Source organism: Chamaea fasciata, unplaced genomic scaffold (genome assembly GCF_029207755.1).
Source record: "Chamaea fasciata isolate MVZ Bird 193981 ecotype frontalis unplaced genomic scaffold, bChaFas1.0.hap1 SCAF_5, whole genome shotgun sequence".
In the NCBI taxonomy this organism is placed as follows: domain Eukaryota; kingdom Metazoa; phylum Chordata; class Aves; order Passeriformes; family Sylviidae; genus Chamaea; species Chamaea fasciata.
In genome coordinates, this window is record NW_027094090.1 from 29914565 (window position 1) to 29931219 (window position 16655).

The window sequence follows — 16655 nt, forward strand, 5'->3', positions numbered from 1 at the left end:
AATTTAAACAGTGTAATACAAAACCCCTTATTAGTTGAGATTTAATGATTGCAGAAAAGAATACTTTTGTGCAGAAAGAAGTTTCAGTAGTAGTAGTAGCAGTAGTAGTAGTAGTAGTAGTAGTAGCAGTAGTAATTTCTAAATGCTTATACACACACTTCTTAGTTTCTATTGCTTTTCCTGATGTTTCGTTCACCCTCCCTCTGTTCCTGCATCTTGAATGAGCCGTTTCAGTCTGATGGGGTTCAGTGGGAGCCTTATGGCTAATCATTGGCATCTTTAGTCCTTTGCTGGGAAGGATATGGTCTTCATCATGATAGTCTCTTTTTCTTATGGTAGAAGCTTCTTAGGGCTGTTTTTGTATTTGATAACATGTTTAGACCTTGCTGTTTCCTCCTTGCTCTGAAGCTCCACGTTACAGATAGGTTTTACAGATAGTGTCTTATGGGAGATTTTTCTTTGTTCTCCTTGTGATCCCTAAAAGATTTTTTTGCCCAGCCCAGATCTGCATTTCTTTAGCTGAGCACCAGGGAGTTGTTTATAGCTGTGAGGTCTCCAGCACCAGCCTGTGCCCATCTCTCTAGTTATGGCCACACCATATTGCAGGGCTTCAGTGTAATAAAGGTCATGATACAATTCAGGCGTGCCTCATACTATATTGGGCATATATGTCGAAAATGATATTATGAGGTAATAATCATTCAGATGAGAAAAAAACTCTTTTTAATAAAAAACTCAGATGCAGAGACACAGACCAGTACAAAATTCTGCATGGTGGAATTTTATCTGTAAATCAGCAAAAGGCACAGTAGGAGCCTTGGGGCAAGGCAGGAGCAGGAGGCCAGATTTATAGATCCATGTTTACTTACAACTAATGCAGAGTTCACAGTTCTCCACTTACTTATTTTCAGAAATATGTAATGCATTTCTTCCTGTTTATTCTGGGTGAGAGTATGTGTAAGATAACAAGAGACACCAGTCCAGAGATGTATATTAGAAACTGTGAACTGAAAGTGTGCATGCATAAATTTTTTATCTCTGGGTATATTTTGAATGCCTACCAGCTGCAAGAGGATGTCTACAGATGCAGGGTAAGGGACTGTGCAGCTGGGCAGATATTACCAGGAGTGCATACATTGCATTAATGATACAGCAAAAGGAGAGCACCCTTATTTCTCTTATCTTCTATATCTGTAAATTGACACTTTTTGCATTGCTGTGAACATTAAGAACCTGGTAAAAGGTGTCTAATTTTCTCCTCGCTTGCACTCCTGTTAATCCATTTAACTCAGTATCACAAACAGTTAGCACAAATCAGCTGTTAGTGATCAGGCTGTGCTATTCCCAGATTGTAAAACTCTTCCATTTCCTTTCCATTGTAGAAAATGTTGGAGAGCTTAGTAAGTTTTGGAAGTTGTTATATATGTAGTGATTAATCTTTCAGAGATCATGTAATCATAGAATATCCTCAGCTGAAAGGGACACAGAAGGCCAACGTTTGGCTCTGCACTGGACAACCCCAAGAATCACACCATGTGCCTGACAGCATAGTCCAAACACTTCTTTAACTCTGTCAGGCTGGTTCTGTGACCACTTCCCTGGGGAGCCTGTTCCAGTGCCCAATGACCCTCTGGGTGAGAAACCTTCTGAGGTGTGTAACATGAACCCCCCCTGATACAGCTTCAGGTCGTTCCCTCAGGTCCTGTCACTGGTCATGAGAGTGAAGAGATCAGTGCCTGCCCCTCCTCTTCCCCTCATGAGGAAGTTGCAGACTGCAATGAGGCTTCCCCTCAGTCTCCTCTTCTGCAGGCTGAACAGACTAAGTGACCTCAGTCACTCCTCAGATGGCTTCCCCATAAGGCCTTTTGCCATCTTTACTGCCCTCCTTTAGACACTATCTCATGGCTTTATGTCTTTCTAGTATTGTGGCACCCCAAACTGCCCCCAGCACTCAAGGTGAGGCTGCCCCAGTGCAGAGCAGAGTGGGACAATCCCCTCCCTTGCCCAGCTGTGATGCTGTGCCTGATGTACCCCAGGACACAGGTGGCCCTCCTGGCTGCCAGGGCACTGCTGACTCAAATACATCTTTCCCTCAATCAGGACTCCCAGTTCCCTTTCTGCAGCACTGCTTTCCAGCATCTGATTCTCCAGTCTGTACATCCAGGGTTGCCCTATCCCAAGTGCAGAATTTGGCACTTGTCTTTGTTAAACTTCATAGTGTTGGTGATCGCCCAGCCCTCTGATTTGCCAAAGTCTCTCTGCAGGACCTCTCTTCCTTTGAGAGAGTCAGCAGCTCCTCCCAATTTAGTAGATGATTCTTAGCTTTGAATTTATTTTTTTTTATATTACTCTGTAAGGAAACTTCCGATCCTTACAAAACTCAAAATTAAATAAGGGAAGTGGTTCTCATGGGGAGATGGCCGTGTTGGAATGGTTTTCATGTGAAGGAATCACAAGTCACTCAAAGTTCTTCACATTTTGGATTCCTTTATTTTATTTTTAGTAATTCAGGTGCTTGATGCACTAGCTTGTTGGATACAAATCCAAGAGTGGGCATGGGAATAGGGGCAGTGTGTTTGTAACAGGAGATCATCAACAGTCTGCAGTGTGCAGAGTAATGACACTGGCAGTAATCGTAGTGGTTCTAGTACTACTGCTTTCAGTTTGGGCTCTAACAGGCCATGCTATCATCATATCCATTTTCAAATGACTGATGGTGGGTACAGATATCCAAGTGAAAAATTCCTTTAAATGCAGCTCTTCCTCGGCTGGGGTACCACATGCTACCAAAATAGGCATAAGGCTAGGTAAGAGCTTCCGCATTTCCAACATTACCATAGATGAAGTATGGCAGTAGAGAAAACTGTGCTTGGGTTGATTCTGGCAGATTATGCTGAAGGGGCCTGCACTTGCAGTGATTGTTTATATAAATGTATGAAGGAAAAATCCAGAAAACACCCTGTAAGTTGAACAAGTAAAATACAGATATATGTGGTGGGTGTTTGATAGGCTCAGGCCTTCTTTACCAATTTTGTACCTGTAAACTGTTCGCTAAATTACAAGTTATTAAGAGTAAGTAGCATAGCAAGGTTTTTATATAGGTATTTTTATAGGTATTCTTAGTATTGCCACGTTTTAAATATGTATTCTTATCCTGTTTTGTACTATCAGCTAGTAAGATGGGTTCAGTACTGTCATTCTGAAGTGAACTTTTATACACATAATTACATGGAGCTGAGATAAAAATTATATTGTAATATCTAATATAAATAAGGTATTCTATTTCAAATGGGTCAGTCAAATTTAAAGTAAGAAAATCCAGTAATGGAGGCTTAAATATAGAGCATTTCTGTTTTATTAATTTATGCCATTTTAAAGGCAAAATATATCATGAAAGCTTACTTTTAGGCTCTTATTTTTCTTTTTTAACAGGACTGGGAGTTTCCACATTTTATGGGTGATGTTGAAGTGAATCTTCCAGGCTTGCCCTCAGCACACATGCAATTCAAAGTACCTTATTTCCAAAAGATACTGAAAGAGGAATACCACATACATATAACAGGTAGGTAATCTTGCAGGTTGTGACAGTCACACAGTGAACTGCTTCTGTTTAATAAATGCGTGCTACCATGGTCTTAAATGTGTATTTTTATGTGTGTCCCAGGCTTTTTTTTTTCTATCTCTTTATCTGTCCATATCCACATTCTTCATAAATAACCATCTCAAGGAAATGAGGAACCCGTATCTTACAAATCAGAGAGGTTTGCTGTTTTTCATGGATTTCAGCAACATCTTGTGACAATAAGTAATACATAATGTAACTGCAGACATCTTTTATCTAAAATTACTCTCTCAGGGAAATTAGCAGGTTATTTCATCTTCAAATCTCTTATGCTTTCAGATGCCTTTGCTATGATTTATGCTAATATATTTTCATAACTTCGGTCATTCTCATCTGGCAAAGGCCACTCATAACCATACTTCCATCAGTCATCTAATGAGAAGCAGACAGTCAAATAACCTCAAATAAAATAGAATTGCAGTGATTCAAATGGATGATACATATAGATAAAAGGTACCTGATCCTTGCATATTGCGAATCAGTATTTTATTAACAGCAGGGAATGAAAAAAAGAAGGTTAAGTAGGGATAAATATTTTGGTTTTACCTTCAAGCTATACAAAAGCAATATAGCTCCTCTCTCTGCATTGAGAAGAGATGAATAATAATGGATTACAGAAGGATCCAGGTGTCAATTGGAAGGAGTCTTTAACTGCTAATATAAAAAGTCACAGCACATGATGCCACACAGAAATCAGGTAGACGAGGGCAACCAAAGACAAGCCAAAAGAAGCTCCTGCAGACCAGGGGCAAAAGGAGCGTTCAGAGAGGATACAAAGATAAGGTCAAGAGTTAGTAGGTGAGTCACAAGCTCAGCAGACAGCTGAAGCTGAGGGAAGAAAATTTGTCAAGGAAAGAATGACACCAGCACTGAGTTGAGGCAAACTGAATGAGGCCTCAGAAAAGGTGTTTTCAGCAGAGAATGCAGAAATGAGATTAAAAAACAGAAAAGAAGATAAAAATAGTGTTGGCTATTGACTGAGGGAAGGCAAATGGGCCAGCAGGAATTACAGATGGAGGGATAGAAAGCTTTTCTAAATTGAAGGTAGGTGCCATGCTGGAATGCTGACAGAGAACAGCCAGCCAGCAAGGAGAAAGAAGAGCTGGTAGATATCTGAGGGAGGCCATTTGAGCCATTAGTGATTTATGGAACAGGATAAAGTAAATGATGGCTCAGTGACTAGAAGGTGTAGGGTAAAAGGAGATGTGATGTGTACATGATGAACACATTCTTCTCTCCCAGGTTAGCTAAAAGAGAAGGGAGTAAAGGGAAAATAAAAGAGTTTAAGCATCAGATATTTTATGTGAATTACAGGTAAGGAATTCAGGGATAGCGAAAAATGATTTTTTTTTCCTTTTTCTCAAGACTAGGGAATGAATTTGGAGGGGCTCAGTCTCACAAGGTTCCCAGATATCATGCTGTTTTTCCATTGTATAAGGAAAAATAGTGGAATGGATGCACAGAGGAGCAGGAAAAAAGACTGAGGCATGGTAGGTTGGGCTGTGTCACCAGATACAGAAATTTGGCATATAATTAGTGGGTGATAGAAGAGGAATTGAAGAGCAAAGAACAGTTTTGCATTGTAGAGGAGACTGGGACATTGATGATAATCAGGGATAATCAAAGAATAAACAAGAGCAAGAACATAAATTAGTAATCAGAAACGCAACCGCTAGCAGTTCTGCTGTTTGAAAACAGGCCAACCAAAAACCCCCAATATTTATGCGTTGTAGTCTTCTGCAGGGAGGACTGGAGTCCTTTCTGATTTTCTAGTGAGAAGGCATTCTTTTAATGAGGATGAAATAATGAATGAAGGCTGAGTGAAATTTTTCCCTGCTCAGCATTAACAAGATCCATTTATTAGATTCGCTAGACAAATCAAGCCATTTGACTGCACATCATGTATCCTGTATACTGAGTGCCTGTTTTATCTCAGTGCTACACCACCCTTTAGGAGATCTAATAAACAGCCATAACACGTGGCACAAGAACCTCCCTTTGGGTAAGTTTTGCTTGAGCCATCTGTTCTTGCCATCAGTTCGTGTCTTAGGTTAGAGCATCATGTTGGATAGTTTTCAAGCTCTAGTGACTGGATGTGCAGATACTTGAATATTGCACTCAAATCAAGGTCCTAATAAAAGAAAAAAAATGGTTTTAAATATATATATATATATACACACATATAAAATCAAGATTAATATAATCCAGTCTGAAATGATGCACATGGATGCAACTGCAGCAGGTGACATGGGGGTAGGACAATGATAACAACAGGGACACCCCTCTATTTAAGCCCTGTTTAATATATGGAATCCAGAATGTTAAATTTAACCCTAGGACTTCTAAGTAACAAGCAGGAAATGAGCACTGAGGTCTGAAAAACATTTCTTTTAGTACTGGCTATATAGATAAATCCTGGCTGTAAATCTATGACCTGTGCTCTAATTTTTAGAAACTAGAAACCATTTTCTCCCAAGTAGCAAGGAGAAAGAAAGCATGAATGAAATAACATTTGCCGTCATTTTCCTGGCGATTTTTATTCTTTATTAGTTCTTACACAGTCTGTTTTAGTCAGTGATGACTGATCCAAATAAAAGCAGCCCTATTCAATTTTGTTTTTTCAAATTAGCAATGGTCCCACACAGGAGCAGCTCTAAGGAAAGTAACATTCTGAGGAGTCAAGGATTTCAAGCCACCATTTTTGTTGGTTTGTCCTTGATGGCTTTGAGCAAGTTCTTTACAGATGAAGAATTTCAGTTACATGCTCTGTGTTGCCAGCTCTTCTGATTTTGTCACAAGTCTTGAAACAGTTGCTCTTTTTCTTTTCTTTTGTCTTAAAGACTTACCTCCTGAATTCAGTGACTAAATGAGAATTTCAGCTTTCATAAAATAAAGATCATGATTACAGAGAAAAAAATATTCACGTTTGCTTCTGCATAATTCAATGTCTAAACGGCAGATAAATAAAACACTACTAAGTATATAATTTTAACCCATGCTACTTTAAACTAATAACATGTTTTCTGAGGCCTGACTTGTGATTTCTGAATGTTGTTGGCAGTAATATTGAATTAACATCTCCTGACTCTAGCTGATATGCTTCAGAGTAATTTTAAATTTACTATTAAAAGCTTATCTTATTTTTACTGGTAACTGAGTACCTCATTTTACTCTCATTTCTTTGCAGCTAAGAACTCCTTGCAAGCATCTACTGAGTATTAAATATTTTCTTTCTGTTTTGATAGCCACTTTTTTTTATGAACATCAAAAATAACTTGAATTCCTGCATCTGCTTAGCTCATCTGGATTTCCCTTGACAGATGGTTCATTGCAAAATGTGTGTTTTCCTTTTTAGGTTGATGTTTATGAAAATACATATTCTATCCTAGTTTCTATAATACCCAGGGAAATTTGTGAAACTTAAAAGTAAATTTTGTTCAGATTCTTTCGTGTTTAAAAGGCACTGGGGGGGCCTGCCCCGTGCCCTTTAATGGCAGCACTGGAAATCCAAGAGCATCTACTGTCAAGAATGCAGATAATTTTCAAACTGAAAACGTTATGATTTAGATTTCGAAAGAGATGGGAGGTTTCTCTGACTGTTTATAATGTTTCTGAGGGCTGATCTGGCCCAAGTGCCCTTCTACCCAAAGGAGAAATCATCACCTCCATAGCTGGGGAGTTCCCAGCATGTCTGGCTTGTGGAGTTAAACCAGCAGCATGTCTAGATTCAGCCCAAGCTTACACAGGGTAGCCTGAGGGAGTCCGTGGGCAAACATAGAAAGGTTAGAGGTAAAAACAAAGCTGTCCGTGCACACAGATGTCAAAAAACCTCTGAGGATTAACATCTTAGATCAGCTGTGAGTGGTCTGTCTGTCTGCATGTATCTAGCTAATAACACTAACGTGACAGAAGATAGGAAGAACATTTCAAATGTTTTACAGCAGTGTCTGAGCAGTTTTAGACAAAATTACAGTTGAGATAGAAGTCGAAAGTCAACATTTCCTACACTTGCCTCTGGCTGTGGATGCACAGCATGAGGCTGCTTGCGTCTAGCCTTATTAAGTGGAATTTTCACATTACCTTTTGACCTCAGTAAGGTTGCTGAGGACTGGCTTCTACGTGAGATCCTTTTTTTGGGAAATGAATGGTCTGTTCCAGAGTGGGCATACAAAAATAAAACTGCTCCAGAATCAGCGGCTGCTTTGGAATATTGGGATGTATTCCCAATGTTGTGTGTGGGATTGCCCCAAAATCTCTTTCGGTGGTGAAAACATATGAATTTCTGAAAAAGGGAAAAATAAAAATCCATGCTTTTTCCAAAATGAGAAGACCCCTGGCATTCATGTGCAGTGCACAGTTGTTGTGCTTCAGCAGGGAGGGGAGACTGTTTCTAAGCAGAGTTCTGTACAGGCTGGTGTTCAGAGCATGGTCCTATGATGCAGGTCCAAGCTGCCACAAGTGGAGGTTATTGTACACTCAAGGTTTCCCTTCTGGTGAGGGTTCTAGCCAGGAGAATACAACCCTCTTCAGCATATATGCTTTCTCAGAAAACAGGAATGAATTTTCATCCCCAAATACTGGTTGTAGTCTACAATGCCTATAAAAACATTTCATATTTTGCATCACGGCCTAACAAGGACACTAACAGTCTCGGGTCCAATTTTTGTTTTGGAGAATCTTTGTTGCATCGAATTGCAGTATTGTACCACATTTCTGATTACTCCAAATCAGATTCCTAATTCTCCAAACATTGTGTGTAGCATGTAAAATGTCAGTGCTGTAAAAGTTATTAAGCTATAAAATTATTAAACAGGTCTCTTTTTAGGTAGTGCATGGCTGAATGACACAACCTATTTTCCCACATGACTTTCTTCATTGTTAACTTCATTGAAGACTGGATAAAATTAATTTCAGTTTGCTGAAATGATAGACTAGCTTTCCAGTCTTGAGTGTTGATCCTATTACATCCTTCCATTTCAAATTTTGTCTTGGAATTAACCACTTTCCATCCAAGAAGGGCTCAGTGAGGTCAGGTATATGCCGGTATTCTTGGCCACACAAATTTCATTGAAGTAGAGCCAACCCTAAATTAGCAGTCATAGTAATCCTACAGCAACTGGGTAAGAGACAAGTTAGATGACTTAATAGTGTGGGGCTCCATTTTCCTGTCACTTTTTGTCTGGAAGGAAACTTAAAATATTTTAAAATAAAAATAATATATATACCTTCCTAATGTATTTATTATGGTCCTTTGCGTACTTCCAAACTTGAACTTGTTTATGCGCAAGGTCAAAGGTTGTGATTGACTTTTAATTTACCTAGCTTATTTCCTATATAAGCTTGATATATGGCTTAAAGTTTGCTATAAAAATGATTATGCTAAAATTAATTTGCAATAGACATTCATTTCATATACATAGATTATAAACAATTAAGTTATAATGTTAAAGGTTGGCGAATATATTAAACCTCTGTACAACCACATGCAAGCACAATGACATCTTTGTGCTCCAGACCATCAGGGACCTAGAAGGATTGCATTGTTGGCTTTTTGGGCTGTCATGCCTGCTACTACATGTCTTGGAGTGGGATAGATGGCCGAAGACACTGTATTCTAGAAAGAGGTAGATACTTGCTCTAAGTACCCAAGACAGCACTAAGAATAATTTTGTGTCTAAGGAGATTAATGCAGCCCTTGGCCCTTGGCCCTCAGTAATCTGAGTAGGAGCAGAAAGGTGTCGTTGTGTTCATGAATGGTTATAGTGAGACTGTTACTCATACACAGCCTTTGGTTCTGGTGACAACTGTATTCAAAAGAAAAGGAAAAGTCTTAGAGCTCATCAAGCATAACAGTGATGCAGAGGATGGAAAAATTGTCTAGAAATGAGAAATTTAAGGAATTTTGAGAAAATCCACTATAGAGCAGCAGCTGTTCTCAGTCGTTTAGACATACGGGTCACCGTTCATCTTCACTAAATGGGATGATGAACCTAAGTGGTTTGTATAGACCCCATGGACCCAACAATCCCAGCAGCTGAGCTCAGGGCTTTGTTTCTGGCTGCCTAGCTCTGACTAGGAGCTGAGTGAGGGAGTTCATACTTTCTGTGAAACAGGAACAGCATGTCTTTCTCAGATCAGCCGAGTGCTTAAATTCTTAATGTGAAAAGGGTGGAGCATTTTTTAATATTCATTGTAATTTGTATTTAGCATACTTTTCCTAAGGAAATGAGAATTACGTGATTTTGTTCTATGTGTGGGTTGGTTTCACTCTATCAAACACTCAGCATCAAATATCTTTTGAACCCATAGCCATTTTCAAAACTTTTTCAGACAGTGAGAATATGAAAAACGGTGATATTAACATTGTGTCCTAAGAAATGGTGGTAAGGTAGAGTCATCTAAGTGCCCAGGTGAGGAAAAAACAAGAAGTCAGCTATTATATTCTGCTAGACAGCAGCTATTGATAAGTGAATCCTGTGTCTTTCTGTTTAAAGATAGATATGATGGGAAAAATAGAAACATGAAATACATGGCAAACATCCACAGTAAACATCAAGTTACATTGTATTAATCGTTATATTATTTCATACTTTAGCATCATTTTCAGATTCTTGGTGTTGATTTAAAAAATTTAAATAATATTAAATGTGGTGATAATGGTCTGAAAAGATAGGGTTTTTTAACATGTCAATCATAAAATTGACAAAATGCCAGGGAAAAATCGTAGAATAGTTTCAGTTGGAAGGGACCCTAAGGATCATTTGGTTCCAGCCCTTATGATGTGAACAGGGATACCTTCCTCTACACTAGTTTGCTCAAAGCCCCATCCAACTTGACTTTGAGAGAGGAGTTATTTAGGAATTACAGGATTATCTGCAAGGTCTTTTCAGTTCAGTTTCGTTTCTGGACGGTGACAATAACACAAGAGAATATTCTTGTTTATTTTCAATCTATTTATTCTAAACTGAAGAGAACTATTAAACATAACTCCTGAATACAAGAAATTAGTCTCCTTACCCTCCTGAGGAATTCTGGTTATACAGTTTGAACACACATACTTTCAGGAACTGGAATCCATTAATTCTTTGCAAGTCACTAGCCTAAGTAATTTGATAGATCCTGTGATATATTTTCGTTTTCATTTGAAGCATACTTAAATATGATTCCAGCAAAGACCAAGATCATTCATCACCAGCAGGAACATTCTTCCGTGTATGTATTTTCACTTAATGCTGACGTGTAGATTTGCCAGGTTCTTGGGTGGTGGCAGACTTCACTGCACAGGTGAGACCTTAACAAATGTCCAACTAGAATGTAAGGTATGCTTTGACTGCGAAAATAGTATAATTTGTTATGTGTATTCATAGACACAGATTGTAAAAAAAGCTAAGCTGGCTAGACTCTGAAGTCTACAATCAGCCCTTGCTATTTCTCAAGAATCACACTGTGATTCTATAAATCACAGTTTGTCTGATTGCCCATACCTGAATATGTCTGCACTCCATGGTTGGTATATCAAACAACATAAGTATATACCCTTAAAATTCACATAATTACCAACCTTAAAAACCTCAGTCACTTCAGTAATTTCTGGAATATAAATGGTTCTATCAAATATGGACTTTTCTTGAAAAATTTCCAAATGAATATTTTTAAAGCCCCAGAATTAATTCTTTTTTAGGTTTATTGACCTATAACACATCACCTCATGATCTAATCAACTGGTCACTTGCAAACTGTAATGTCAATTGAATAGATATACTGCTGTGCTTGTGTTACAAAATTGTTTCGTGTCGAGACCTAATTGTGAAATACTAAGGGATATTCAGCATAAATCTGTCTGTGGTGGAAAGTTATTTACAACTTTTCTTTACAGATTAATAAAAAATAATTCTTCTTCTCTGAGATTTTTTACATATAATGGTATTTTTACTGCTTCTAAAATGGATATATCAGATGACAGAACTTTCTTTCTCCAAACAGGCAAATGGTTTAACTATGGAATTATCTTCCTTGTTTTAATCTTGGATCTGAATATGTGGAAGAACCAAATATTTTACAAACCTCATGAATATGGTCAATATATTGGTCCTGGACAGAAGATCTACACAGTGAAGGACTCAGAGAGCTTGAAAGACCTTAACAGAACTAAATTATCGTGGGAGTGGAGATCCAATAACACCAACCCACTGACAAACCGGACCTATGCTGAAGGGGACATGTTCTTGCACAGCAGGTTCACAGGCTCCAGCCTTGATGTCAAATGCCTGGCTTTTATTCCAAGTTTGCTGGCTTTTGCTTTGTTTGGTTTCTTCATCTGGTTCTTTGGGCGATTTCAGAAAACTGACCAAGGCATGGAGAATTTAGACAAGTCGTACACAAGAATGAAACGAAAGTCACCATCAGATATGGGAATGACACGAGAAAATACACAGGTGTTAGAAGAACCATTGAATTTTCAAGAACCACATATGGTATCCATAAAATCAGACTTAAGTGAAATAGTTTTTAACTCTTCTCTCCTAACTTCTGAAAACTTGAACGCACAACTGAATGAACAAGACAGCCCTTTACAGCCAGTACCAGAGTCCTCTGTCCCTAAGAATAATCCTGTGACATAGAGGAAAATACCCAGGAAAATCAGTTTAAATAAGCAGTTAATCTAAGATTTCAGTTTTACCTTTTGTAAGTTAAGATTTACATAGTGTTTAGAATAAGAAACTCAACCTATACCAAGAGGTGCTCAGCATGCTTTTTCTAGGAATTTTGGTTTTTATTTGTATTATAGTATGTGCCTAATGTATATCTAACATTCCTTTATAGATTGCTTCCCAAAATTGCACAAGCTATTTAATAATACATTACCTTAACTGTATAATAGTGTATTAGATGATTACTTGCAGGTATAAAATTCTACCGTGGTGGTGCCTTGAGACATTAAACTGTTTTTTAACTCAATGACAGGTGTATAGCACACTTCTTTTCATCTCTTCTGCAAAGCTTTTTGTATATGGTTGTTTTGAGTACCATTTGATGTCTTGACAGAGGAGATAAATATAGTTATTCCTAAAGAGGGTTTTCTGTTAGGACATCACAACTTGACTTTGTTATTTACTCATCTGTGAAGTCAGAGATTTTGATGACCAGACTGCAGAGAAGCATGTTGATTGCCTTTTAATTTTTCTGGCTAGCTGCCAAACACAAGTACAGATTTATTATGCAGTAAACAGAGACATAATACAGGATGGGTCACTAGTTGTGAAAATATGAGTTTCTCCATCAGTAATAGCAATTATGTGATAATGCCTAATTATGTTTTTCTAAATTAAAGATAAGCTGCTCCTTGATTTAAAGTTTTGCCCTTCACCTTTTAGAAACCGAGGTGAAAATACACGGTTGAAGCAACTCTTTCCATCATCACACCAACCCCTTGCAACATCAAAGAGCCAATGGAGTGATTACAGTAAGGGACACAAAGCCCATTAAATCCAGTATTTTTGCAATTCAGTGCAGATATGGTCTGGGTATATGTGAAACATACATAGGAACATACTGCTTATAGTCTAATTTCTCCAAATACTGAAGAAATGTTGAAGGTTTTTAATTAAAATAAATTTATAGTTGAATTTTATTGCAACTTTTTTGTTGTTGTTGTTGTTCTGCCTTTGTTATCCATGAGTATTCATAACTTGTAATCAGAATTAGAGGGAAACTGGGGTTTTTGCTTTTGTGAAGGAGACTTTGTAATGTGAATTTCTCTGCTGTATGATCAAACTACATGCACTAGAGAAATTGCATATCTAAAACATCAGAAAGACTCTGATTTGCCTCTAATTTAGTTCTATAAAATTGTTGTTACAAGTTACGAACTAATAAGTCATTTTTAAGACTGAATTATTTCCCTGTCACTTTCTGGTGTTGCTGTATTTTGTCTTTGTGACTTTTTTATCTCTGTTGGTTTTGATCTATTTGCTTTTAAGTTTTCAGAATACTGAATTTAGCATGCATAATAGAACTATGCATTTATTAACTGTCACTTGAGAGCCAATTTTAATAAACATCATTCAGCAATTGTTTATTATGAGGCAGGAACACACTGTTAGGTTTGCAATTTTTTAAAACATTTTACCCATGCATTGCCCTATTTCAGTTGATAAATATTTTTGACACCAAAAAAGACAGACAGCATCACAGTGATGTCAAAATCAAAATTTTTCAAAATGAAATATTTAATATTTTATCAGGTAAAAATTATTTAAAAATCATACTATTTTTTTATCCATTAAAATTATGGCTAAACCCAAATCTACTCACTTTTGCTTACTGCAACCAATAAACTTGTTTAATTGATTTATAATATAATCAAAGAGAAACCATTAATAAGTAATGATAAAACAGTGTGAGATCCTGCTTGAACTATATGAGGTGATACACTGATGTTTGACATTCAAACAGCATTTGATTTCTTAAGTAGTTACAGAAATAGCTGTTTAATTTTGCAGTACATGCTTCTCTGTATGTTTTGGACACTGTAAACCCAAGTACTGAAAATCTCTTGTTAACTCATTTCTCTATTTGTGCAGAGTAGGAGTAAAATACATTAATGTGTTGGCAGAAAAATTAAATAACTACTTGAGCCTTACAGCCTGCATGATTACTTGACTCTGAGGAAACTGTTATTAAGCAACTGATTTCACAGCTAAAATAATTCCTTGACCTCATATTGAGTTAATGCTTTTAAGGTCATTGTAAGCCTTCATGAAAGAGAGAAAACCATCAAGTAATCCTAGATTCTGCATGAGTATTTTAATTAATGGTCAAGCATAGAAACTGCTTATATCGTGAATTCGTAAGACATTTAAAGATTCAGTGTAACCACTCACTATGGTCAACTCATCTACTTAATTAATGGAGGAAGGACTTCTCAGTCATGTAGGAGTCTCATTTGTAATTACAGACATAGATGGAAAAAGAGAGGAGTATTTTCATTCTCCACTTCCAGTGATAGGTTTGAGAAGCCTGAGTTAGGTGGCCAGGCTTGCCCTAAGCACTTTCTGAAAGAGGCAGAGGCTTGGGAGCTGAACACCCTAAAGGTGGTCCAATACCTAACTCAGTCATTTACCTCTGCATTACTGAGTAGTGGAACCCAGCAGGAACAAGTTTGTGGAGGTGGAGCTGAGGACCCAGTGCCCACAGTTCATGCATTGCAGGCATCAGTTTAGCTCTTGTTTGGTCCTAGCAGAGGGAATCAATAATCGTGGCTGGGGTACACGCAGAAACTACATGATCAGAGTTAGAGGAGAGTAAGCAAGCACAATCACAACTTTACTCCTGAGCTGAGTTGCTAAGGCAGAGTCATTCTCAGTCGTCTTCCCAAAATGGGAATATTCCTCCTCCAAGCACATTCATTGTTGTCAACTGTTGTTCACTTTTAACATTTTGAAATGCTTTGCTAACTCTGAACAGTTTGAACTGCTTTCTAGTCTAGTATCCGTAACTGGGACCTTAATGTGCAAATCTGTCCTTCTCCCAAAAGCCTAACAATTGGACAATTTTTTTAGGCTTCTATTTCTTTTCCTGAGGACATTGAAAAATCCATAGGAGGGGAGAAACTTGAGGAAGTGTCAGTTTTTTCACAAACTACACATCTCCATTCTGCCCTCTATAATGAACCGCCTTGCAGCTGCCATCACGACAGGGCTGGCTGGTGTCTGCTTTGTCAAAGATCAGATTGGTACAATACCTTTTTTTTTTACCATAGATACATTGTACAGTGATGGATGATAGAAACCACCTGATACAGTATATATATAGAAGATACATCTCTAGGATAAGCACATAAGATTTATGAGCCCACAGGTGCCCATAAATTGCCTTAGCGTTCTCAACAATTACCTTTACTGAGATGGAATTGACATGAAGCAAATGGAAGGTAAGAATTTTTGTAGTAAGTACCTTAAATATAGTATTCATGCTTATGGAATTGTATAGATATCTTCAAAAACCACATATATAGAATGTATATATGTATGTACATTCGGAGCCCAGGGATTTGTTGATTTTGCTGGTAAAACTGCTGAGTTTCTCAAGGCAATTTACTACTGCCATTTTTATGCTACACTGCTCCATACTTATTCCAGGTTGTTTCATCTCTTCTGCCTCTACTTATTTTGTAGAGAAGATATAAGACCAAAGAAAAAGCATTTAATTGCACTGCATTGCCAAGTTATTTCTTTGTCTATAACACAAAATCTCTAATTTATGCAGAAACTAATTTTTTTCTGTTTTAAAAGATTTCTTTCCTTTCCAGCTAGTATCATCATACTTTGGGCTACTACACTGTTAAATTATTGCTTTTACTGCATCGAACATCATCCATCATGACAACCACCTGGAAACAGAGAGCAGACACCTCACAAAGACTGAGAAGGCAGCAAGTCAGTTCCTTAGTAGACTGGCAAGCTCATTTTCCCACAAGTGAACAGGTTATGACTCACTAGTAAAAGATGTAACAGATTTTTAATACACTGGCCCTAATTTTAACAACCTTCTAGAAGGGGCTTAGTGGGAGAAGACTTTTTATCTCAGACTATAAATTTGAAGTAGTTACATCCTGCATGCAGAGTATTTCAACTTTTTAGGGTGCATTTAAAAGTAACCAACTTAAACTTTGAGCAGATTGCAAGAACCATAAAAATTAGACCACACGGTGAGTAAGAATATGGAGGTGGTTCACTTTGTGCTTCCTGGCACAGGATGGAGACAAAACACTTTTATCAGATGTTTGAGTGGCTCTGTGCTCGGGATTGGACATGCAAAGGTTCAAACTGCATTTATTAACTAGCAGTTGCAGTACCTTTATCAACAGAGGTGTCACTGCCAGCACCAGACAGACCAGCTCTTCTGCCATACGCCCTGGCTCCTGTCCAGCCATTCTAACTTGCAAATTACAGAGTTGTTCCTTTTCCTGTGCACTGAATACTGTCCTATGGGGTGTCTGGGCTACTTGAGTGTGCTGTGGCATGTTATTGCA

General features: G+C 37.8%; 1 protein-coding gene across 4 annotated transcripts in view; it reads left to right on the forward strand.

Annotated features, from left to right (window-relative positions):
- The window catches only part of TMEM117 (transmembrane protein 117), a 178988-nt gene extending 165729 nt beyond the window's left edge, over nt 1–13259 (forward strand). For all 4 annotated transcript variants that reach the window (XM_066183126.1, XM_066183124.1, XM_066183125.1 and 1 more), the window contains exons 7-8: nt 3433–3562; nt 11606–13259. In XM_066183126.1, coding sequence (XP_066039223.1) covers nt 3433–3562; nt 11606–12243 — 768 coding nt within the window. In that variant the 3' untranslated portion in view covers nt 12244–13259. The remainder of the gene's footprint in view (nt 1–3432; nt 3563–11605) is intronic.
- The last annotated feature ends 3396 nt before the right edge of the window (nt 13260–16655 follow it).